The following is a 25,857-nucleotide window of genomic DNA, read 5'->3' on the forward strand; positions in this document are numbered from 1 at the left end:
TACAGCCAAGATACACCCCTTTCAACCTACATGACCAACAACAGATGTATAGAACGGGTCACAAGGTTAAGACTGGTATGAAAGATACTTATAATTCTCAGCAGACAATATCTGCTGTAAAAACAGTACTCTTTGTGTAGAGACCAGGGTCTGGCCCTGGGGTCATCTCTCCCTGGTACCATATAGAACAGAAACATTAACTCAAGCGCTGGAATGCGGTCTCTTTAGGTTTAATCACCCAAAAGACATTGTAAATCTCCTGTCAGTGTTTTCTCCCAGAGGCCCATCCTCAGTAGAACACACAGACACAATAGTTCTAAGAACCCTCTATTCTGTTGCATAAAACAACCATTTGATGCAATAAAAGTATTATAACATAATGTTGCAGTTTTGCTCTCAGTGTCCACTGAAAGTTGACTAGTAACAACAACTGGGACATAAAAGTCACCCACCATGAGACCCACTAAATCTGCCCAAGAAGAGGAAAACAAAAGAACTGGTGTTACACATACTGACTAACGAGGTGTCACCAATTAGTGAGCCCTACGTGCTAACGAGCTATACGTGCTAACGAGCTTATACGTGCTAAAGTCCAACCTCAAAACATAAATGGAAAAACGAAAGCCTGGAACACCTTTCCCCTTAAGACAACAAATAAAACCTATAATTTTTATAATAACACCACCAACAGAAAACAACTTCCATTTCACATTATAATCAACTACAATGCTTCACCTTCTACAATATAAACATAGTGTCTACTGGCTGTCAACAATTAAAAACAAGAAAAAACACGTATTTCTAAATAATAATATACAATCGTATTATTTTTTTCTCCTTTTTCATTCTATAGAATCCTAAAACTCACTAGCTTCTAGAACTCTCGTCCCCTTGGAACGAGCCCAAACAAAACTCATCTCCAATACGGAAAACCGTGCAGTCAAAATAAATTGTGATCCATGGCAATGCAATGGCTAAACGCAAAACTATGACTGCCCACCCTTGAAACAATCAGCAAACAAGTTGTCCTTAACACGGACATGTCTGATTTCAAGAGGAAACTCCTGCAATAACCATAGTAACTTTCCAAATCACTGCGGAGCTTCTCTCTCTTTTCAGAGTTCACTCGATAGGCATGTTGTTGGATCAGGGCCCAGTCCCCAATGTCATGCTCTAGTACATTTGGGTTGTCACATCTGAGAATTAAACCTGCTATTCTAAAAGAAGGGCAACAATGTCAATATAATTATACCTGTAAATTGTCAGTTGATTGCATAAATAATTATGATTACTAAAAGTTACATGAATTGTAAATATGAATGATCAAAACCAAATGGACACCCCTTTGTTAATATGTATTGTCAATAATTAACTTAATGGTAAGGCATGGTAAAATAAAAAATAAAAATATTTTTTGTTGTTGTTGATTGCATAGTCTTATTTTCAACGACTTTTCAATTACATTGTGCTAGGTGGGATAGCCTCAATGTCAAAACACAGTTTTAACGTGTCCAAATCAATAACCAATATGCAGAAACAGTTTGGGATAAATTGAAAACCTAAACATAAAATGTGCTATTTACACAAACATTTGCCACAATAGTCATATTACTTGTATTTATTTAAACAAGCTCCTTATAAACTGCACAAGCACCAGAAACGCTGTTGTTTTGACAAGTAGCAATAAATCACTGATCTCGATTAGGGGGGAAATCAGGTTGTTCGTGCTGTTGAAACTAACACAACTAAACAAAACACATGGAAATGGGAGATATCGTTTACCTCACTGGTTAGAGGACAACCTGCAGAAGACAGCCAGCTACAATTTGGAGTGATGCATTTAAATGTAGGGGTCGCTAAACAAAGGAACACAACCCTTATTTGCCATCACTCATCGATATCATGCTAAAATAATTTGTGTGACAGGATGGAGATGAGGTTGCACGTCCTGTTAAAACTAACAGCTCAAAAACCACACGGAATCTGGGAATAATGTGTACATCCCTGGTTAGAGGACAACTCGTTTTGTGTTATTCACTTTCTGATAAATCTCATAAATAGTACTCTTCCAAATCAGAGCCTGGATTTTCCCCCTGAGGCTAATATCCATATCATGTTGAAATCAATAGAACAGGGGACAAACGTTTAGGGTTCTACATTGTGACATCATTAAAATACTCCTTCTACAATGTTAAAACATTCAACATTGTGACATCATTAAAATACTCCTACTACAATGTTAAAACATTCTACATTGTGACATCATTAAAATACTCCTACTACAATGTTAAAACATTCTACATTGTGACATTATTTAATTGATATCATGAAACAACTCCTTGATGTATTTTATGTTTAATCAGAGATCTTTTATCAGAGTATCCCTTCCCCTGTGTGTGTCCACTTGTGTATATTCAGGCTGTTTTGCTGAGTAAAACTCTTCCCACATCAATCACAGCTATAAGATTTCTGTCCTGTGTGTGTTCTAAGGTGTATAGTTAGATAGTTAGAAGTAGTAAAACTCTTCCCACATTGATCACATAACGGATTCTCTCCTGTGTGTGTTCTCTGGTGTACTGTCAGATAGCTAGAAGTAGTAAAACTCTTCCCACATTGATCACAGCACGGATTATCTCCTGTGTGTGTTCTCTGGTGTACTGTCAGATAGCTAGAAGTAGTAAAACTCTTCCCACATTGATCACAGCTATATGGTTTCTCTCCTGTGTGTCTTCTCTGGTGTATTGTTAGAGAGCCAGATCTAGAAAAACTCTTCCTACATTGATTACAGCTATATGGTTTCTCTCCTGTGTGTGTTCTCTGGTGTATAGTTAGATAGCTAGAAGAAGAAAAACTCTTCCCACATTGATCACAGCACGGATTATCTCCTGTGTGTGTTCTCTGGTGTACTGTCAGATAGCTAGAAGAAGTAAAACTCTTCCCACATTGATCACAGCTATATGGTTTCTCTCCTGTGTGTATTCTCTGGTGTATTGTTAGAGAGCCAGATCTAGAAAAACTCTTCCTACATTGATTACAGCTATATGGTTTCTCTCCTGTGTGTGTTCTCTGGTGTATAGTCAGATGGCCAGATCGACCAAAACACTTCCCACATTGATCACAGCCATATGGTTTCTCTCTTGTGTGATATCTTTGATGTATTTTAAGTTTTACTGGTGAGGTGAATCTCTTCCCACATTGACCACAGCTATAAGGCTTCTCTCCTGTGTGTCTTCTCTGATGAATTTTAATGCCTGTTGAGGTGAATCTCTTCCCACAGTCAGAGCAGCGGTGAGATTTCTTCCCTGTGGATCTCTGCGGGTGTTTCTTGAGGTGTTCTAATGGGGAGAGACTCTTCTCTGCCTCGTCAGCGTCATGATGTAGTTGAGACTCCCCAGAGGATCCACGATAGTCCCGTCTCTCTCCTGTGTGAACAACAAAGTCAGACGGTTAAAGGCCCACAACAGCAGAAGTCCACTGTTTATTTGAGGTAAAAGGTGATGCCCAGAGGTCTGTTAAATTATTTTACAATTGTCTTAAGACAGTCAAAACCTAAGCCGTGTGGCTGACGACCTTTGATCTCCAAAAAAGGCCCCTTTCTGTGTTTGCTAAAATTGCAGCACGAGGGCGATGCACACACAATTTGATTGCAGAAACTCCTCCCTGCTAATGAGGATGTAGTATATCTGCCTGGAGCAAAAATGGTAAGCGTAGCCATGATGTTGTACAACAATTGACGTCTGTAATGAATGTTAAAGTTATTTGACAATTGTCTTAAAATGAGCAACAATAATCATATTTTGTCTTGTTTTCACATTAGTAGATGATTGTAGGCTAGAAATAAGTTATTCATGTTGTTGAAACTAAGCAGTGTGCCAGACGACATTTGGTCTCCAATATAATCCCCTTTCTGTGTTTAATAAAATTGCGGCACGAGGGCAAAGCACATACAATTTGATTGTAGAAACTCCTCCCTGCTAATGAGGAAACCGATAGTTATGGATGTAGTATATCTGGTAATGAGGAAACCACTAGTTATGGATGTAGTATATCTGGTAATGAGGAAACCACTAGTTATGGATGTAGTATATCTGGTAATGAGGACACCACTAGTTATGGATGTAGTATATCTGGTAATGAGGAAACCACTAGTTATGGATGTAGTATATCTGCTAATGAGGAAACCACTAGTTATGGGTGTAGTATATCTGCTAATGAGGAAACCGATAGTTATGGATGTAGTATATCTGCTAATGAGGAAACCACTAGTTATGGATGTAGTATATCTGCCAGGAACAAAAATGGTGAGAAAAGATTTGAGTTTTTCACAATGTATTCTGAATGTGAATGGGGGAAACTCAGGGGAGTAACCTCCATGTCCAGGTTGCTTATGAGTGCATTTCACACTACTTTGGATTATAATTGTAAGGCTCGTTTGAATGTCCTGCTTAATATAATGTTTGTGTCATCATCACAAATCAACCGCTTTGTACTTAAAAAACCTTTCAACCAGTAAAATGCTCTTTGGCTTTTCCATCAACCTGACAATGAGGGTTTGTACTGTTTGCCAAATGTTGGCCCATAACTTCACCTAACAACAAATAAACCTGTAATGAACGAAGAAGCACTTTGGTTGTTGTTGCATGACATACATAGTGTACTCTAGGACCCATAACAACAACATAGACCTACTGTAGCACCCATAACTTCACCTAACAACAACATAGACCTACCGTAGGACCCATGACTTCGCCTAACAACAACATACAGTGGGGAGAACAAGTATTTGATACACTGCCGTTTTTGCAGGTTTTCCTACTTATAAAGCATGTAGAGGTCGGTAATTCTTATCATAGGTACACTTCAACTGTGAGAGACGGAATCTAAAACAAAAATCCAGGAAATCACATTGTATGATTTTTAAGTAATTAATTGGCATTTTATTGTATGACATAAGTATTTGATCACCTACCAAACAGTAAGAATTCCGGCTCTCACAGACCTGTTAGTTTTTCTTTAAGAAGCCCTCCTGTTCTCCACTCATTACCTGTATTAACTGCACCTGTTTGAACTCGTTACCTGTATAAAAGACACCTGTCCACACACTCAATCAAACAGACTCCAACCTCTCCACAATGGCCAAGACCAGAGAGCTGTGTAAGGACATCAGGGATAAAATTGTAGACCTGCACAAGGCTGGGATGGGCTACAGGACAAGAGGCAAGCAGGTTGGTGAGAAGGCAACAACTGTTGGCGCAATTATTAGAAAATGGAAGAAGTTCAAGATGACGGTCAATCACCCTCGGTCTGGGGCTCCATGCAAGATCTCACCTCGTGGAGCATCAATGATCATGAGGAAGGTGAGGGATCAGCCCAGAACTACATGGCAGGACCTGGTCAATGACCTGAAGAGAGCTGGGACCACAGTCTCAAAGAAAACCATTAGTAACACACTACGCCGTCATGGATTAAAATCCTGCAGCGCACGCAAGGTCCCCCTGCTCAAGCCAGCGCATGTCCAGGCCCGTCTGAAGTTTGCCAATGACCATCTGGATGATCCAGAGGAGGAATGGAAGAAGGTCATGTGGTCTGATGAGACAAAAATAGAGCTTTTTGGTCTAAACTCCACTCGCCGTGTTTGGAGGAAGAAGAAGGATGAGTACAACCCCAAGAACACCATCCCAACCGTGAAGCATGGAGGTGGAAACATCATTCTTTGGGGATGCTTTTCTGCAAAGGGGACATGACGACTGCACCGTATTGAGGGGAGGATGGATGGGGCCCATGTATCGCGAGATCTTGGCCAACAACCTCCTTCCCTCAGTAAGAGCATTGAAGATGGGTCGTGGCTGGGTGTTCCAGCCTAACAACGACCCGAAACACACAGCCAGGGCAACTAAGGAGTGGCTCCGTAAGAAGCATCTCAAGGTCCTGGAGTGGCCTAGCCAGTCTCCAGACCTGAACCCAATAGAAAATCTTTGGAGGGAGCTGAATGTCCGTATTGCCCAGCGACAGCCCCGAAACCTGAAGGATCTGGAGAAGGTCTGTATGGAGGAGTGGGCCAAAATCCCTGCTGCAGTGTGTGCAAACCTGGTCAAGAACTACAGGAAACGTATTTTTATTTTACCGTTATTTAACCAGGCTAGTTGAGAACAAGTTCTCATTTGCAACTGCGACCTGGCCAAGATAAAGCATAGCAGTGTGAACAGACAACAACAGAGTTACACATGGAGTAAACAATAAACAAGTCAATAACATGGTAGAAAAAAGAGAATCTATATACAATGTGTGCAAAAGGCATGAGGAGGTAGGCAATAAATCGAATAATTACAATTTAGCAGATTAACACTGGAGTGATAAATCATCAGATGATCATGTGCAAGTAGAGATAGTGGTGTGCAAAAGAGCAGAAAAGTAAATAAATAAAAGCAGTATGGGGGTGAGGTAGGTAAATTGGGTGGGCTATATACCGTTGGACTATGTACAGCTGCAGCGATCGGTTAGCTGCTCAGATAGCAGATGTTTAAAGTTGTTGAGGGAGATAAAAGTCTCCAACTTCAGAGATTTTTGCAATTCGTTCCAGTCGCAGGCAGCAGAGAACTGGAAGGAAAGGCGGCCAAATTAGGTTTTGGCTTTAGGGATGATCAGTGAGATACACCTGCTGGAGCGCATGCTACGGGTGGGTGTAGCCATCGTGACCAGTGAACTGAGATAAGGCGGCACTTTACCTAGCATAGCCTTGTAGATGACCTGGAGCCAGTGGGTCTGACGACGAACATGTAGCGAGGGCCAGCCGACTAGGGCATACAGGTCGCAGTGGTGGGTCGTATAAGGTGCTTTAGTAACAAAACGGATGGCACTGTGATAAACTGCATCCAGTTTGCTGAGTAGAGTATTGGAAGCTATTTTGTAGATGACATCGCCGAAGTCGAGGATCGGTAGGATAGTCAGTTTTACTAGGGTAAGTTTGGCGGCGTGAGTGAAGGAGGCTTTGTTGCGAAATAGAAAGCCGACTCTAGATTTGATTTTGGATTGGAGATGTTTGATATGAGTCTGGAAGGAGAGTTTGCAGTCTAGCCAGACACCTAGGTACTTATAGATGTCCACATATTCTAGGTCGGAACCGTCCAGGGTGGTGATGCTAGTCGGGCGTGCGGGTGCAGGCAGCGAACGGTTGAAAAGCATGCATTTGGTTTTACTAGCGTTTAAGAGCAGTTGGAGGCCACGGAAGGAGTGTTGTATGGCATTGAAGCTCGTTTGGAGGTTAGATAGCACAGTGTCCAAGGAAGGGCCAGAAGTATACAGAATGGTGTCGTCTGCGTAGAGGTGGATCAGGGAATCGCCCGCAGCAAGAGCAACATCATTGATATATACAGAGAAAAGAGTCGGCCCGAGAATTGAACCCTGTGGTACCCCCATAGAGACTGCCAGAGGACTGGACAACATGCCCTCCGATTTGACACACTGAACTCTGCAAAGTAGTTGGTGAACCAGGCAAGGCAGTCATTAGAAAAACCGAGGCTACTGAGTCTGCCGATAAGAATATGGTGATTGACAGAGTCGAAAGCCTTGGCCAGGTCGATGAAGATGGCTGCACAGTACTGTCTTTTATCGATGGCGGTTATGATATCGTTTAGTACCTTGAGCGTGGCTGAGGTGCACCCGTGACCGGCTCGGAAATCGGATTGCACAGCGGAGAAGGTACGGTGGGATTCGAGATGGTCAGTGATCTGTTTGTTGACTTGGCTTTCGAAGACCTTAGATAGGCAGGGCAGGATGGATATAGGTCTGTAACAGTTTGGGTCCAGGGTGTCTCCCCCTTTGAAGAGGGGGATGACCGCGGCAGCTTTACAATCCTTGGGGATCTCAGATGATACGAAGGAGAGGTTGAACAGGCTGGTAATAGGGGGTGCGACAATGGCGGCGGACAGTTTCAGAAATAGAGGGTCCAGATTGTCAAGCCCAGCTGATTTGTATGGGTCCAGGTTTTGCAGCTCTTTCAGAACATCTGCTATCTGGATTTGGGTAAAGGAGAAGCTGGGGAGGCTTGGGCGAGTAGCAGCAGGGGGGGCGGAGCTGTTGGCCAAGGTTGGAGTAGCCAGGAGGAAGGCATGGCGAGCCGTTGAGAAATGCTTGTTGAAGTCTTCGATTATCACAGATTTATCGGTGGTGACCGTGTTACCTAGCCTCAGTGCAGTGGGCAGCTGGGAGGAGGTGCTCTTGTTCTCCATGGACTTTACAGTATCCCAGAACTTTTTGGAGTTAGAGTTACAGGATGCAAATTTCTGCTTGAAAAAGCTGGCCTTTGCTTTCCTGACTGACTACGTGTATTGGTTCCTGACTTCCCTGAACAGTTGCATATCGCGGGGACTATTCGATGCTATTGCAGTTCGCCACAGGATGTTTTTGTGCTGGTCGAGGGCAGTCAGGTCTGGAGTGAACCAAGGGCTATATCTGTTCTTAGTTCTGCATTTTTTGAACGGAGCATGCTTGTCTAAGATGGTGAGGAAGTTACTTTTAAAGAATGACCAAAGAATGACCAGGCATCCTCAACTGACGGGATGAGGTCAATATCCTTCCAGGATACCCGGGCCAGGTCGATTAGAAAGGCCTGCTCGCAGAAGTGTTTTTGGGAGTGTTTGATAGGGATGAGGGGTGGTCGTTTGACCGCGGACCCGTAGCGGATACAGGCAATGAGGCAGTGATCGCTGAGATCCTGATTGAAGACAGCAGAGGTGTATTTGGAGGGCAGGTTGGTCAGGATAATGTCTATTAGGGTGCCCATGTTTACGGATTTAGGGTTGTACCTGGTGGGTTCCTTGATGGTTTGTGTGAGATTGAGGGCATCTAGCTTAGATTGTAGGACTGCCGGGGTGTTAAGCATATCCCAGTTTAGGTCACCTAACAGAACAAACTCTGAAGCTAGATGGGGGGCGATCAATTCACAGATGGTGTCCAGGGCACAGCTGGGAGCTGAGGGGGGTTGGTAGCAGGCGGCAACAGTGAGAGACTTATTTCTGGAGAGATTAATTTTTTTAATTAGAAGTTCGAACTGTTTGGGCATAGACCTGGAAAGTATGACAGAACTTTGCAGACTATCTCTGCAGTAGATTGCAACTCCTCCCCCTTTGGCAGTTCTATCTTGACGGAAAGTGTTATAGTTGGGTATGGAAATCTCAGAATTTTTGGTGGCCTTCCTAAGCCAGGATTCAGACACGGCAAGGACATCAGGGTTGGCAGAGTGTGCTAAAGCAGTGAGTAAATCAAACTTAGGGAGGAGGCTTCTGATGTTGACATGCATGAAACCAAGGCTTTTTCGATCACAGAAGTCAACAAATGAGGGTGCCTGGGGACATGCAGGGCCTGGGTTTACCTCCACATCACCCGAGGAACAGAGGAGTAGTAGGATGAGGGTGCGGCTAAAGGCTATCAAAACTGGTCGCCTAGAGCGTTGGGGACAGGGAATAAAAGGAGCAGATTTATGGGCGTGGTAGAATATATTCAGGGCATAATGTGCAGACAGGGGTATGGTGGGGTGCGGGTACAGCGGAGGTAAGCCCAGGCACTGGGTGATGATAAGAGAGGTTGTATCTCTGGACATGCTGGTTATAATGGGTGAGGTCACCGCATGTGTGGGAGGTCGGACAAAGGAGGTATCAGAGGTATTAGGAGTGGAACTACGGTCTCCATTGTAAACTGAAACAATGATAACTAACCCGAACAACAGTATACAAGGCATATTGATATTTGAGAGAGACATATAGTAAGGCATAAAGTAATCGCAGGTCTTGATTGGGAGAGCTAGCTAAAACAACAGGTGAGACAACAGCAGCTAGTCAGCTAACACAACAACAGCAGGTAAAATGGCGATGACTAGGCAGAGAGGGTCGGATTAACTACACACAGAGCCTGAGTTCGCGGCCGACAGATAAAACACAAATAAACAGAATGGAGTGATTAATGGACGGTCCAGCAGGCATGTAGCCAAGTGATCGTAGTGTCCAGGGGGCAGCAGTAGATGGAACAGGGAGGCCGTCACTACGCTAGCACGCGGCGTTTAAAGTTAGTAGCCCGGGGGGGTGGTCTGCTAAGACGGAGGCCGGTTGAGAGCACAACGGATGGAGTATTCGTCGGCAGACCAGACGTGGTGGTGCGGCGGGGCGCCGTGTCGACAGAGAATCCAAGCTAGATGGCGAAAGAGGTATTGTAGAATTTTGTTTGCTAACTGGTGCTAGCTTCGTGGCAGTGGCGTTAGTTACTATAGCCAATCGGTAGCAGTGGTGATCCGGTGCCAATGTCCAGAGTTAACAGCAAGGATCCGGTGGAATATTGGGCTCTAGTCGTGTATGAGTGGGGTTCGGGTAAACAGCTGATAGGCCGGGGGTGGGCCTCAGGGGTAGCTTCGGTACTGGGTGCCACGGAGGGTGCAAGCTAGCTGTGAGCTAGCTAGCTGCAAGCTGTGAGCTAGCTAGCTGCAAGCTGTGAGCTAGCTAGCTGCAAGCTGTGAGCTAGCTAGCTGCAAGCTGTGAGCTAGCTAGCTGCAAGCTGTGAGGATCAGAAGTAGTGGCTCAGGGATTACGGCAGGAATCCAGCGTTGTTGTGGAGAGACAGTCCGATGCTGGTAGATTGGTGAGTAATATCCAGGCTAAGATCAGGGCTGGTGTCTGTGCAGAAGGTCAAAGCCGCTAGCAGTGGCCAAAAATGACCAAATAGCTTGTAGATGATTAGCTGGTTAGTTACTGGAGGTTCTTGAATGTGTTCCAAAGTTAAAAAATAATAGCGATTGACGGCACATCTGACGGAATTGAGTCGGCAGACCAGTCGTGATGGATCGGCGGGGCTCTGTGTCGACAAAGGGTCCAGGCCAATTGGCAAAAGAGGTATTGTAGCTGGAGTAATTTTGTTTGCTAGCCGGGAGATGCACCTGGCTCGAGGCTAACTGGTGCTAGCTTCGGGACAAGGGCGTTAGCCACTGTAGCCAATCCGGTGCAAAGGTCCAGAGCTTACGGCAGGAATCCGGTGATGTAGTGGCTTCTAGTCGTCTTAGTGAAGAGTCTGGGAGACATCAGCTGTGTAGCTGAGTGATCATAGGGTCCACTTTGCAGGCCGGGAGATGGGCCTGGCTCAAGGCTAGCGTCGGGGCTGGGCCACTCGGTAGCAGCTAGCCAGCTGCGATTATCTGGTGTAAAGGTCCAGAGCTTACGGCAGGAATACGGTGATGTAATCGAGACAAACAGTCCAATATGCTCAGGGTTGATATCGCGCTGTGCAGACTGGCAGGTATTATCCAGGCTAAAAGCGGCTGGTGTCTGAGCTAAAATGGTAAAGGACACTAGCAGTGGCTAACAATGACTAAATAACTAGTAGCTAATTAGCTGTTTATTTTCTGATGTTCTAGCTATTAGGTCTAAAAAAATAGCAGATCCGTATCACATTGGGTGAGGCGGGTTGCCGGAAGGTATATTTAATTTAAAAATATTTAAATATATTGTAATATATACAAAAATTTACAGAAAAAAACATTTACAACAGCAAACAGGTCATACTGCTACGCCATCTTGGATTGCAAGATGACTCAGCTAAAAAACATTGGATATAGCAAACTCTGAAATGATCTAGTGTTTCTGTGCCCATGAAAACTGTTTCCCCAGCGTAACATAAGGAGCCACTAAATGATATGTAGTTCGAGTGCATTTCAGAATACAAAAAAAACTGTCCCACAGCAAGATCCCTTATTTAAGTTGAAGTTCATCATATGACAAGTGTAACGTTATGACTATAACTACTGTTCCCTGAAGGAGGGAAACTAGGTACAACATACTATTCAATTCACGCCTCGCTGGAAGCCCCACCTTCCACAGGTGACTATTAAATTGTGATGAGCATGAGGCTCGGGTTTATTCCTTAAATTTAATACCACTCTTCACCGACCCAGGAAGGAGTGGGGCCAAACAGGTTTTGCACCTCGTTTCCCTCGCTCAGGGAACAGTAATTATAGTGTTAGGTTCTAATTTTTCAGAGTAAACAACTCACGGACACTAGAGAAGCTTAACCAAGTTTAATTCTTCCCAAAGGGTCATTACAGCCACAGTTCAGACAAAAAACATGTTCTCACCATCACAAGTATATATACCCCACTTTGGACACTCCCCCTTCTCTCCAATCATTACATCTTCTGGGTCGACAGGAAGAGGGTAACAGGATACTAAACCCTTATTACTCCCTTCAGGGGATCTGACCTGACCTCAACCCCTCCTTCGCCTAATCCACAGATGTCCATCCGCTTCCCCTATAGCAATCCTGTGATCTCCTCCCGTCCACCCAGCACATTCCACAGCCACTCTGTCTTTCTACAGATCTCACCCCTTTATATACTCTGCGTCTGATCTATCATGTCTTTAATATCTCAATGTAGTTTAGAATCCAACAGTCATAATGTTACATTCTCTTCGTCGGTCAACTTCGGTACAACATACTATGGGAAAAGACAATCATTCCCCATGCCGACGCAAACGGATACTAAATTAAACGGCCCCTGGCAGACCACTCAGACCTCATTGTCTTTTGTTTGAAACACTCCTGTCAATGTTGAGTAAGGACGCACACCTAACTACGCATATAGAAGTAGGACTAGTCTACCTGGCCTGTGTGCAAATGTAGGCCTATAAATGTGCCCATTTGAGGATGTCTGATAGTATTTCTCATTGTCTTAACGCACCACCACTAATGAGTTGTGGAGCTTCTCAAAGTAATTTTTTTTCTTCACCTCAAACAGCAAGTAAACTAAGTCTAATCAAAATCAATTGCGTACGACAATAGTTCCTCAAAGTATTTTCGTAAAATATTTCCACTCGGCATGAAAGGAAAAAATGTAATTCTCTGATCCAGTGGAAAAGTCATAAAATACCTGATTACTTCTTATCCTTTGCACAAATAGCCTACAGCTGTGTCTGTCCCGAACTCACTGGCGCGGGAAACTGAGGGCCCAGAATATTTTATACAATGTCGCAAGCTTGCCATCACAAGTTTCGGAGGACACAGTTGATAGTTGATACAATGTTTCAAGTTTGTTGTAGACAGGCCATGAGCAGCCAATGTGATTTCTAGGATATTTATTTTTATCAGGATATTTTCTACCTGCAGGCTGCAATGTTTTTATTTGTTATGTAGGCAATTTTTTTACATAGTTGGCAATGGCAATAAAGGTTACTTTTAGATTTGTATAATTTTCATTTAGATTTAGATAGAATGTAGATTAATCACAGACAATGATTTTGAGATACTATTATAAATTAAATGAAACTGTTCCACAAAAATGTGCATATGAAAATCATAACTGGCACGCAGATCGGTAGAAATGGTCAGATACATTGTCACTCTAAATGGAAAAGTTTGACGACCGCTGGTGTAGTCAATTACTGAAAACTTCAGGAGCATAACGACAGAATTTACAAAGTCCAGTAGCAGCGGGAGTTTTTCTCGGTTATATTGATGACTGGCTCCCTCGAGTAACTTGTGTATCTGTAATTATTTAATCAAACACCATGCTTAAAGCATCAGACAACTTAAAGCAACAACTTTGAGAAGGGTTTAAAACAAAGGTTTCAAACCAATTCATGAATGTAATTGCATCTAGGTATGTCTTGCCTTTAAAGTAAGGGCATGAAAAAAAATTGCTGAATATGATACAATGACTTAACAGCTCTAATAATTTGCCTCCACAGGAAATCTTCACTGGCAATTCTAGAATATACTATATAGCCTAGTAACCTGGTTAAACTATCATTATGACATCATGGATGAATTCTAGAATATACTATATAGCCTAGAAACCTGGTTAAACTATCATTATGACATCATGGATGAATTCTAGAATATACTATATAGCCTAGAATTATGTTTAAAACAATAATTTTGACCTCATGGATGGCCAGTCTTTGTATTCATAGTGTAGTGCATTCAGGGGATAGCCTTAAGGTTGCTACAATGGCTTTCTCTATGAATTTGAGAGTGGTTACATTTCTCCAGCCCCCATCCCTCAGCTGTTTACCAAACCAAGTTTCTGAGCAGCCATTTTGTTGCGGTTTAAAAAATCATTCCACCACTGTTTTGGTAATAAGAGAAATGTAGCTACTTTCAAATTCATAGACAGACCATCCATGATATCAACATTATAGTTTTAACCATGTTGAGGCGATATGTTGGTTTACATTGTTTCTAAACATTAGAGTAAAAAAAGCTTATTTGGGGTTCTGATGGGGTACAACAGTTGAACTAAGCTCATGAGGCATGTGTTATATTCTTCAAGAATCAATGGCTATATATAAATAATTTAAAAGTCCAAAAATTGATGTAGCAATTGCATATTTACGCTTTAACGCCACACATCAGTTCAACAACTGCAGAGTTTGGTATTTAAGACAGTACTTACTAGTATTAATCAGGACGCTGTTTCTCAAAACCATCTTACGGCTAATTTCATCGTGTGATGCCTTAAGATGCGTTTGGGAAACCGGCCTCGGACATCCAGTTTCCTCCTCGTTCTCCTTTTTCGATGTGACAGTCATCTCACGGCTAATAAAAAAAAAAAAACGAAAGCATCTAAAGAGCTTTATTGGTTCGGCTATTTAGTCTAGCAAGCTCCCGAGGTGGCTGACGAACTGTTGCTGCTGCTGAAAGTAGCGTTCCGTCCACTAGATTATACGTCACACCAACAGCGTCGCCTTAAATTCCCACCGCCAACTGCTGACTGGATTGGGTAGTTGAGTAAAATGTATATTTAATTTTCAGACAAAAAGTTAAAGGGTAGGAATCAGAGACGTCGCTAGAACTAAAATATGAATTACCCCCCCCCCCCCCCTAAATAAATCAATATCAGTCAATATATTTTTTCTGTGATTTATTTTTTTCGTCAACCGTTCCATCGCATCTTAAACTTCTTACCGGGCCGGCACTAGGACCGGGGGAGGCTGCTGCACTAGTGATTGTTAGACTTTCTTCAGCAAAGATGGCTGAAAGAAATACTTCGAGAGAGGGGTACCACTACACAGAACTAAATTGGATCAAAGATGGTGGACAGAAATACTAGGAGAGAGGGGTACGCCTACACAGAATTGGATCAAAGATGGCGAACAGAAATACTAGGAGAGAGGGGTACGCCTACACAGAACTGAACTGAATCAAAGATGGCGGACAGAAATACTAGGAGAGAGGGGTACCCCTACACAGAACTGAACTGGATCAAAGATGGCGGACAACAGTACTAAGATGGAAGCAAATGTAAGGGATTATAACGTCAAAACGAATCATGCAAAAACATGTACAGTTGACAGGAATGTTAGTTAATGTAGAGACAAACGATTATGCATATTTTTATCATGAAGTTCATTTCCAAAAATCGTGATTTAGCCTGCTAGCTGACTAGCTAACATTAGCCAGCTAGCTGACTAGCTAACATTAGCCAGCTAGCTGACTAGCTTTATGGATGTTGTGACATGAGTATGATATTGTAATTCTGGTTGTTTTAGGGACTCCTGAAACAACCAGAAAACCAGTTTGTCGTTTTGTGTAACAGTGGATGTATAGAATCTAGCTAGCTGAAGAATTTACTGCAAATTGAATGTACAATTTTGTAAGCTTTCCTTGCTGATATTTGCCATGCAGATAGATGAAATCACGTAGCTAGCTATGTTCTTGCTTATTGTGCAGTGGATGATTAAAATCCCTGTACGCCCATGGATGTGTAGCTAGATATCTAGCCGATCTGTGTATGGACCCAAACGTTTGGTATACATATTAGTTCAGAACCTAGCTATGAACCTCAGCTATCATAGCCAGTTGTATCAACTTCAAAACAGCCTGAATGACATTAATGAAGCCTATGGATTGAGTAGAATATAATATCATGTTGTACCAAGGATGCAAGTTGTATATACATGTAGTTATTACCATGCATGAGATCCCCACATTGTAGCCTGTACATTTAATATATTCACTGATCATGTACTCTACCTTGGCAAATAAAGGTGCAGTTTAGGTATGAATGTCTTTGAGATTATTTTTCAGTCATATCCAATACCAGGAGAATCAAATTCCAGTCTTTGAATGACGCTGTGTCTTCATGTATGTATTACAATTCTACACTTCAACAGTGTTTACCAATCTTGGTCCTGGGGCATCAATGGTTACACATTGTAACTAATAGACTAGAAACAGGATTTAAGAGTTAATTCATATATACAGAAACATAATTTAAAAAACATTACACTACACTTCCTATGCATCATGTAAATACTCCAACACCGGTTCATCTCAACATCTAATGCCCTTCATCTGCATTGATCTGATAAACACAGGATAGGTGGAGTATTTCAGCAAATTACACTTCATTTCAACCAGTAGAGAATGTGAAACGCTTTATTGAAAAGCTCATTATCCAAGTGTTATAAATACAAGTTCAATCTGTATTTCAATGCACATCTGTTGTGTATTATAAAAACAGAGGAAGAAAGAGGTGGAGAGAGAGGTGTAAAAGACAGAAAGGGAAAGAGGTAAGCACATAGGAGCAGGGAAGGCAGCACATGATTAATGAATCACAGTGCTACATAAATATTCTCTCAGTTCATCACAATTACATAATAGTGTCTCTAGTCGGCCTAAAGGTTATCTTAAAAGCAGGTGAGGTGGCGATGATGGGACTGGGGGTTGGCATCCTCTCACATCAAAAAATATCTGCAGACGAGAGACAGATGGAGAGAGAGAGCATGTTTAAGCCTTGTGTTTTTATTTTTTTATTCTAACATTGTTAGTCATCAATCAGGAGGTGAAATGCAAAACTGACCTTGGATCATTAACTCTGGGACTACTGCATCTATCTGTATTTCAATGTAAAGCATCTCTTTAATAATACTTCCTGTATAATATAAACTGACCTGGGATCATTAACTCTGGGACTACTGCATCTCTGTCTGTATTTCAATGTAAAGCATCTCTTTAATAATACTTCCTGTATAATATAAACTGACCTTGGATCATTAACTCTGGGACTACTGCATCTATCTGTATTTCAATGTAAAGCATCTCTTTAATAATACTTCCTGTTGACCTGACCAAATGACCCCTCACCTCTGATCATGCTGTGCCCTCGATGTAGCCTGTTCAGATGCAGGAGTGGTTCACCGACACAGCTGATATAACCTAGAGGATTTAGGGAGAAGGGGAGAGAGGGATGAAGTGAAGGAGAGAGACTGTTATTGAGAAAAGAAGGTAGTTAAAGCCACAGTGTTCAACAGGAATCTGTGTGTGGCCTCACCTGATGTCCACACCACACTAAGTGGCTGCAGAGTACTTTATGCTGAAAAACATGAACGGACACACAAGGACAAACAAACAATATAGCGTAGTTATAGAAATAATGAAGTGTCTTACTAATCTCCATGGTTGGCCCTCTTGCCTATTCTTTGAAGGTGGAAGGAGCCACAGTTATACACCTGAGCCTGCTTACTGCACAACACAATCCATAAATCAGATTGATACCTGAGTGTGTAGGTGTGGGTTATAGGGTGTCTAATTGCTCTAAATTTCTTCAATATGGGTGGTTTAAAATAGCCTGTTTTGTTTTTGCACAGACATCACACCCTTACCTAAACAGCACCCTCACCTGAGAAGTAGAAATCAAAGGGAGAGAAACTATGAATTGAATAACTGCAGTTGACATAGCTAAGTAAATGGAAGAATACTCTTATTGCAATGTGAATGGCTCTTAAAAGAGCCTTTGGTTGTGATAGTGTAGTCTATGGTGCTGCCAGGGAACAGCACCCTCTTAAAAGAGCCTTTGGTTGTGCATTGTGTAGTCTATGGTGTTGCTAGGGAACAGCACCTCTTAAAAGAGCCTTTGGTTGTGCATAGTGTAGTCTATGGTGCTGCCAGGGAACAGCACCCTCTTAAAAGAGCCTTTGGTTGTGCATTGTGTAGTCTATGGTGTTACCAGGGAACAGCACCCTCTTTGAAGAAGTAGGAGGTGAAGATCTCCTGCACACGGAATGCCTCTCTTGCTGCGTTGTTGGACCCCATCCTTGAAACATCCTGCAGAGCAGCAGACTCCTCCTCTGCGACACGGCGGCGAGCTGCAGATCCCCTCCTGGTCCTCGTGTCCATCTCATGAAGTTACGCAGGACACAGGTAGCCTTCACACACCTGAATTCCTCCAGGAGGCAGTCCCAGATGACCCTGGTCACCCAACCTGGCAGTGCCCTACATGTTAACTGTAGGCAATCGACTGTAGGCAATCGTTTTGAAGGAATCTCCAGTTACAAGGTATCTGTAGGAATATGGAAGACAATGTAATTATTAGACTTTTACATCACCAGGTCATTGTGGATTACTAAAGTATAATATCCCTGATAACAAATCATGATAACATTGGATTGATAGATGCATGGGCACACATATGTACATGTGTAGCATGTGACAATAACAGGATCATATCAAGGATAGCATCACAAATGAATACATAAATACCACTTGAAGCTTGATGATGAGTTGATCATTTGAATCAGCGGTGCAGTGCTGAGGCAAAAACAACAATGTGCCTCTGAGTCCCCAGGACTGAGAACCACTGCTCTTCATTGGGACCTCTTCATATGTAGACTGGCTTTCATAGCGCTCTTTATCTGAGGACAGAAAAAAATCACAAGAAACAGACTTCATTATAGTCAAATTACACCACACTGAATATTATGTTACTATTATCTCCGTCCTCACTTCTAGGGACAGGAACTACACAAAAGTACCTGCCCTATCCAGAATAGCCTCCTCTCTCACTGACAGTTGGGGCTGCTATCCTTTCACCCTCCATGGCTGTTAGCTAGCTACCTACAAATGCATTTGGAGTTTGTTTTTTACAGTGATAAATAGATAGCTCGCTAATATGAAGTTAGGTAGCTGGTGATATTTAATTCACTTAGCTATCTATACAGTATTTGAAGTTGGTTAGATAGCTAGCTAGCCAAATAGCTAGCTCATTTAGCAGCTCATTTGAGTTAGCCTACACTGTAGCAAGTTAGCTAATAATACATCGTTGTTTTTACATTTTCTAAATCTATTTACTTACTTGAATAGGTTCTCCCAGCCATGTGGACAACTGGAAACAGGGCAGCAAAGTTTGTCACCAGAGCGTTTTAGAGGATATTACTATTGAACTATGAACCCATTTAATAACCAGACCTTCATACAAACTTGCTCTGCTGAATTCTTGACGGAGTCACAACGGGCAGGCAGAGCGGCACACAGCAATTTACCGCCATTTATCTAGTGTACATTCACCCTCAGTCACCTTGTCCTAGAGAGATTTACATGGTTATCAAAACGTCACACCAGGGTGAGCCTAAACAAAACACAGCCCTGTGGGGAAAATGAATGGTGGGAAAACGATGTGAACCATTTCCCTGTTTGACCTGTAGTTGTTATGGATATTATGACTCCACAGCGCCCCACAGTGGACGGGTCACAATATGTTCCATTGATAAAGCAGACTTTATTTAACCTCCATGACATCTTGTTTTTACATGACGTTGTAGAGTGCAGCGGTATATAGTATGTATTTAGGATGTTTTCAGTGTATTTTTAACCCTTTCAAACAATGGATTAATCGATTAATTAACATTACAAAAAGTGAACTCAAGTCTGACAGTCCAAACAAAAACACAAATTCTCTGTCAAAAACACAAGTCAGAACACAGCCTCTCTATTCTCTCATGTGCTTTCAGGTCCTCTGACTGGGAAAATGTATTTTCACAATGAGAGCAGTGGTATGTCTTCTCCTCCTATGTATTTGTATGTATTCTTTCATGCTCTTTCAGGTACCTTAACCGGGTAAATCTCTTTCCACAGTGGGAGCAGTGGTGCATCTTTTTTCCTGTGTGTGTCCTTTCATGCTGGTTCAGGTTTCCTAACTGGACAAAATGATTTCCACAATGGGAACATTGGTGCGGCTTTTTTCCTGTGTGTATTCTCTCGTGCTCCTTCAGGCTCCCTAACTGGGTACAACTCTTTCCACAATGGGAACATTCGAAAGGCTTTTCTCCTGTGTGTGTCCTCTCATGCCTTTCCACCTAAAACTCTTTCCACACAAGGAGCAGTGGTAAGGCTTCTCTTCTGTGTGTATTCTCTTATGTGTTTTCAGGCTCCCTAACTGAGTACAACTCTTTCCACACTGGGAGCAGTGATGTCGTCCAGCTGGTTTGGACGTCTCAGGGTCTGGTTCCCCTGAAGGACTCTTCCTGCTGTCAGAAGGAGAGTCTGGTCTCTCTCCTGTCAAAGACAAACAGATTATTTAATTAAACAGACTTGAATGAAACCTCCACATGATCAAACTTCTTATGACGTTTAATCTAGACTAGATCCCTCAATCACCTGAAGTCAGTTTTCACAAGTATTATTAAATCGACTTCAAAATGCAGGTCTCTGTGTGCTTCTTAGGATGTCCAGGCAGGTGATTCACTTCTAACTTAAGTCTTGCAGGTGTTTACATGGTTTGACACATCTGCCAGGTGATTCACTTCTAACCGAAGTCTTGCAGGTGTTTACATGGTTTGACACATCTGCCAGGTGATTCACTTCTAACCGAAGTCTTGCAGGTGTTTACATGGTTTGACACATCTGCCAGGTGATTAAAAATCTAATTTCAGTACCAGTGTATTATATATATTTTTTTTCACCAATGTCATGAAATCCAATTGCAACTCCTCTACGGACTCGGGGTAGAGGCGAAGGTCGAGAGCCATGCGTCCTCCGAAACACGACCCTGCCAAGCCGCACTGCACATCTTGACACACTGCTCGCTTAACCTGGAAGTGATACTGCCTGGATTAGAACCATAAAATGATGCAGTTGATGATCATTAGATTAGAACCAGGGACTGTAGTTACGCCTCTAGTGACGCCAATGACAAGCATACCCATTACATGATGCAGCCACCACCATGCTTGAAAATATGTAGTCAGTGATGTGTTGAATTTGCCCCAAACATAACGCTTTTGTATTCAGGATATAAAGTTAATTTCTTTCCCACATTGTTTTTCAGTATTACTTTAGTGCCTCATTGCAAACAGAATGCATGTTTTGGAATATTTGTATTCTATACAGGCTTCCATCTTTTCACTCTGTCATTTAGGTTAGTATTGTGGAGTAACTACAATGTTGTTGATCCATCCTCAGTTTTCTCCTATCACAACCATTAAACACTAACTATTTTAAAGTCACCATTGGCCTCATGGTGAAATCCCTGAGCGGTTTCCTTCCTCTCCAGCAACTGAGTTAGTGACTGGGTATATTGATACACCATCTAAAGTGTAATTAATAACTTCACCATGCTCAAAGGGATATTCAATGTCTGCTTTTTTTTACCCATTTACCAATAGGTGCATTTCTTTGCGAGGCATTGGAAAACCTCCCTTGTCTTTGTGGTTGAATCTGTGTTTGAAATTCACTGCTCGACTGAGGGACATTACAGATAATTATATGTGTGGGGTACAGAGATGAGGTAGTCGTTCAGACATCATGTTAAACACTATTATTGCACACAGAGTGAGTCCCTGCAACTTATTATGTGACTTGTTAAGCAAAATCTTTACTCCTGAACTTATTTAGGCTTTTAATTACATTTGTAAACAGTTCCAAAAACATAATTCCACTTTGACATTATGGGGTATTGAATCCATTTAACCCCAGTATCTCTACTTGCACATTCATCTTCTGCTATTCACATTCACATTCCCTACCATTCCAGTGTTTAATTGCTATATTGTAATTACTTCGCCACCATGGTCTATTTATTGCCTAACCGCTCTTATCCTACCTTATTTGCACATGCTGTATATAGATTTTTCTACTGTATAATTGATTGTATGTTTGTTTATTCCATGTGTAACTCTGTGTTGTTGTATGTGTCATTGCAAATGAGAACTTCTTCTCAACTAGTCTACCTGGTTAAATAAAGGTGAAATAAAAATACATTTTAAATTCAGGGTGTAACACAACAACATGTGGGACCAGTCAAGGGGGGTGAATACTTTCCGAAGTCTCTGTATTTATAAAACTCCCCCCACCCAGCAATCTAATAGCATCAGTAAAATCTGTTGAAATAAAACCACAGATAAATATACCTAACATAGTACATCTATTAAACAATACATCACAATACAGCAGAAATAGTTACACATTATAGATCCATTCATGGATGTACAGGTCTGTTGGATAAACCTTCAGAAATAGTTACACATTATAGAGATCTATTCATGGATGTACAGGTCTGTTGGATAAACCTTCAGAAATGTCCGCTGCTGATTTCTTCCAGGTGTCCATAGCGGACACCCTGGTCCTGTGAATCCTGGCCGAGGACAAATTCTCAGTCAGAAACATAAGACAGAACACAGCCTCTCTATTCTCTCATGTGTTTTCAGGTCCTCTGACTGGGAAAATGTCTTTTCACAATGAGAGCAGTGGTATGTTGTCTCCTCCTGTGTATTAGTATGTTGGAAAGGCTTCTCTCCTGTGTGTATTCTCTCATGCTTTTTCAGAGTCCTTGACCACCTAAAACTCTTTCCACAGTGAGAACAGTGATACGGCTCTTCTCCTGTGTGTATTCTCTCATGCGTTTTCAGACTCCTTGACCACCTAAAACTCTTTCCACAGTGGGAACAGTGATACGGCGTTTCTCCTGTGTGTATTCTCTCATGCGTTTTCAGGACCCATAACCACCTAAAACTCTTTCCACAGTGAGAACAGTGATACAACTTTTCTCCTGTGTGTATTCTCTCATGCGTTTTCAGACTCCTTGACCACCTAAAACTCTTTCCACAGTGGGAACAGTGATACAGCGTTTCTCCTGTGTGTTTTCTCTCATGCGTTTTCAGACTCCCTAACCACCTAAAACTCTTTCCACAGTGGGAGCAGTGGTGTTGGTTAGGCGTCTCTGGGTCTGTTTCCTCTGAGGAACTCTTCCCGCTGTCAGAGTCTGGTCTCTCTCCTGCCAAAAGACAAACAGATTATTTAGTTAAACAGAGAGACCTGAATGAAGCCTGTATTAAATAAAATTGTCTTCCTATGAGGTTTAATCTAGACTAGATCCCTCAATAACCTGAGGTCAGTCTTCACAACATTACATCATTAAAAATAAACTTGGTGACAGTGAGATTTAAAAACAAATGATGTAGAGCTCCAAATCTAATCTCTCAGGGAATGTCATGATGTCATAATAAGAGCTCTATAATAATAGATAATGTCATGGTTACAGGCTGAGCAGAGCTCTATAATAATAGATAATGTCATGTTTATAGGCTGAGCAGAGCTCTATAATAATAGATAATGTCATGGTTACAGGCTGAGCAGAGCTCTATAATAATAGATAATGTCATGTTTATAGGCTGAACAGAGATGGTTGTTTGCCATTCTGTGAGACAATTAAGTTGTGATTTTGTGGTGGGGGGACTCTGATGGTATACACATGTTACAGTTAAGCAATAAGACCCGAGGAAGTGTGGTATATGGCCAATATAGCATGGTTAAAGACTGTCCTTAAGCATGACGCAACGCAGAGTGCCTGGATACAGCCCTTAGCCGTGGTATATTGGCCATATATCACAAACCCCTGGGGTGGATTATTGCAATTATAAACTGGTTACCAACGTAATTAGAGCAGTAAAAATACATGTTTTGTCATACCCATGGTATACGGCCTGATATACCACGGCTGTCAGCCAATCAGCATTCAGGGCTTTAATCACCCATTTTAAAATGTAGCTTTAACATTATATTATCACATAAATTCCTATAGTACAGAACAACATTTTCAAGTATAGAATTTCAGTAGCATGCTGCTTAAAAACCACACATTCATTCAAAACCTTTAGAGAGTTAGAGCCCGTTTTTAAGACAGTACTTACTGGTGGTAATCAGATCTCCTGACTCCTCTGTCAATATGACCGTTATCTCTCCCTCTTTCTCCTTCTTCACTCCAAAAACTGCATCCTCCTCTTTCTCTGCCTCCTCCCCTTCTTTTACTGTAACATCCTCCTCCTCTTTCACTCTGAACGCGTCTTCCTCATCCTCTACTTCTTGTTTTACTGTGACATTCTCCTCTTCCTCCTCCTCTTTCACGACAATGTTCAGCTCCAGAGCTTCTTTCTCCGTCCAGCAGACCTCGTCTTCTTTAACTGGAGGGGGGATGTTTAGGGAGCTCATGGTCGGAGATGTTAGCTAGCTAGTTAGCATTAGCGACTAGCCTAGCGCTAGGCAAATTTAAGACGTCTGCCTGACTAACAACGTAAATATGAAAATAAATGGGGCAACTCGCTATAAAACAGAAGTATGTCTAAAACACATAGGCAAATATGCACTGAAACAGTCTAAAAAGCTTGAATGTTTAGGCCATGTCGCCTAGCAAGCTACTGAAGTGACTGACTCGCTGTTGTTGTTGAAGTGTCCCGTCCACTAGATTATACGTCACACTGGCAGCATCGTCATCAGCTGACTGGAGTGGGTAACGCAGTATAAGGAAATGTTCATTTTATTTCCTGACAAAAAATTGTATTTTAAAATGTATTTCATTAAATAATATTATATTGATACGTCCAAAGGAAAGCATGTGTTGATTGATTAGTGAAGATGTGTAATGAATGAGAATTTAAACTTTACATCTAACGCTGCATTTAAGGCTTTGTCATATTCATTCAGTCAAACAAACGCTCTGCAGCGTCTGGTTTAACAGTGATCTACGTTCTATGAAAGCTGCTGGGAGCAAACTGGAGAATAGCTAGAGGAAAACAACGCTAACTGTGCATCCCCAGACCCTGGTATATCACCAGACTGCATACAAACCTAACTGCATCCCCAGTCCCTGGTATATCACCAGACTGTACAAACCTAACTGCATGCATAGTCCCTGGTATATCACCAGACTGCATACAAACCTAACTGCATCCCCAGTCCCTGGTATATCACCAGACTGCATACAAACCTAACTGCATCCCCAGTCCCTGGTATATCACCAGACTGCATACAAACCTAACTGCATCCCCAGTCCCTGGTATATCACCAGACTGCATACAAACCTAACTGCATCACCAGGCCCTGGTATATCAACAGACTGCATACAAACCTAACTGCATGTATAGTCCCTGGTATATCACCAGACTGCATACAAACCTAACTACATGCATAGTCCCTGGTATATCACCAGACTGTACAAACCTAATTGCATCCCCAGTCCCTGGTATATCAACAGACTGTACAAACCTAACTGCATGCATAGTCCCTGGTATATCACCAGACTGCATACAAACCTAACTGCAGATTTTGGTTGTTTGCGTTGGCACCTTTCAACACCCCTCATTATCACATGTAAACACGCAACCAATCACTTACACTACTGACTAAACACACACCAGTGTTAATTGAATTTACTTTACTTCAGTTAATAAATATATTTTGTTATTCTTTATCTCCACGTTGTCTCACTTTTTGTCACGGTCTTCGAGCCGGTTCGTGACACTATGGTCAGTGAGCTGGAGCCCAACTAATGGAGACCAGTTAGAACCCAACTAACAAAACCCAACTAAAACAGGACTGCAGATCAAAAGAGACATACAGAATGATGGCAGGGAAAATCCCCAACATCCAAAATAGATAGATTCCATGATGGTGAAGCAAAGCTTCCTAAAGCATTGACGCATTACAGCCAATAGTCTCAAAAATAGGTTCATTACTCAAGGCTTTGAGCAACACAGAATTTAGAACAGCCAAATTATTATAGATGACGTCCCACACCGTAGCAGCATAGCCTTTATGTCATTATTATAGATG

At 42.1% G+C, this 25,857-nt stretch overlaps 3 protein-coding genes and 1 long non-coding RNA gene across 7 annotated transcripts in view; all 4 read right to left on the bottom strand.

The window, feature by feature from the left end:
• LOC139549671 (uncharacterized) overlaps nucleotides 1–25,857 on the bottom strand; it is a 520,909-nt gene that overhangs the window by 420,727 nt on the left and 74,325 nt on the right. The gene's annotated exons all lie outside the window — the stretch shown is intronic.
• The window catches only part of LOC139548336 (zinc finger protein ZFP2-like), a 110,356-nt gene that overhangs the window by 74,947 nt on the left and 9,552 nt on the right, over nucleotides 1–25,857 (bottom strand). The gene's annotated exons all lie outside the window — the stretch shown is intronic.
• LOC139549280 (zinc finger protein 180-like) lies at nucleotides 1,388–14,680 on the bottom strand. Its single transcript, XM_071359557.1, has 2 exons — nucleotides 14,429–14,680; nucleotides 1,388–3,422 (listed from the first exon to the last, which is right to left on the bottom strand). Exons 1-2 carry the CDS (start codon nucleotides 14,562–14,564, stop codon nucleotides 2,449–2,451), a joined length of 1,110 nt encoding a protein of 369 aa, XP_071215658.1. The 5' UTR covers nucleotides 14,565–14,680; the 3' UTR covers nucleotides 1,388–2,448.
• On the bottom strand, nucleotides 16,396–19,443 carry LOC139550477 (uncharacterized). Its single transcript, XR_011670051.1, has 5 exons — nucleotides 19,109–19,443; nucleotides 18,517–18,668; nucleotides 17,984–18,316; nucleotides 17,122–17,193; nucleotides 16,396–16,728 (listed from the first exon to the last, which is right to left on the bottom strand). It is a non-coding gene; the product is annotated as an uncharacterized lncRNA (long non-coding RNA).

The sequence above is a fragment of the Salvelinus alpinus genome, chromosome 2 (genome assembly GCF_045679555.1).
Source record: "Salvelinus alpinus chromosome 2, SLU_Salpinus.1, whole genome shotgun sequence".
In the NCBI taxonomy this organism is placed as follows: domain Eukaryota; kingdom Metazoa; phylum Chordata; class Actinopteri; order Salmoniformes; family Salmonidae; genus Salvelinus; species Salvelinus alpinus.

Coding starts and splice junctions, on each gene's coding strand:
- LOC139549280 (XM_071359557.1), bottom strand. CDS start 14,564: ATGACTGTCACATCGAAAAAGGAGAACGAGGAGGAAACTGGATGTCCG. Junction 3,423..14,428: donor CAGCGTCCTGATTAATACTA/GTAAGTACTGTC, acceptor TTGTTCACACAG/GAGAGAGACGGGACTATCGT.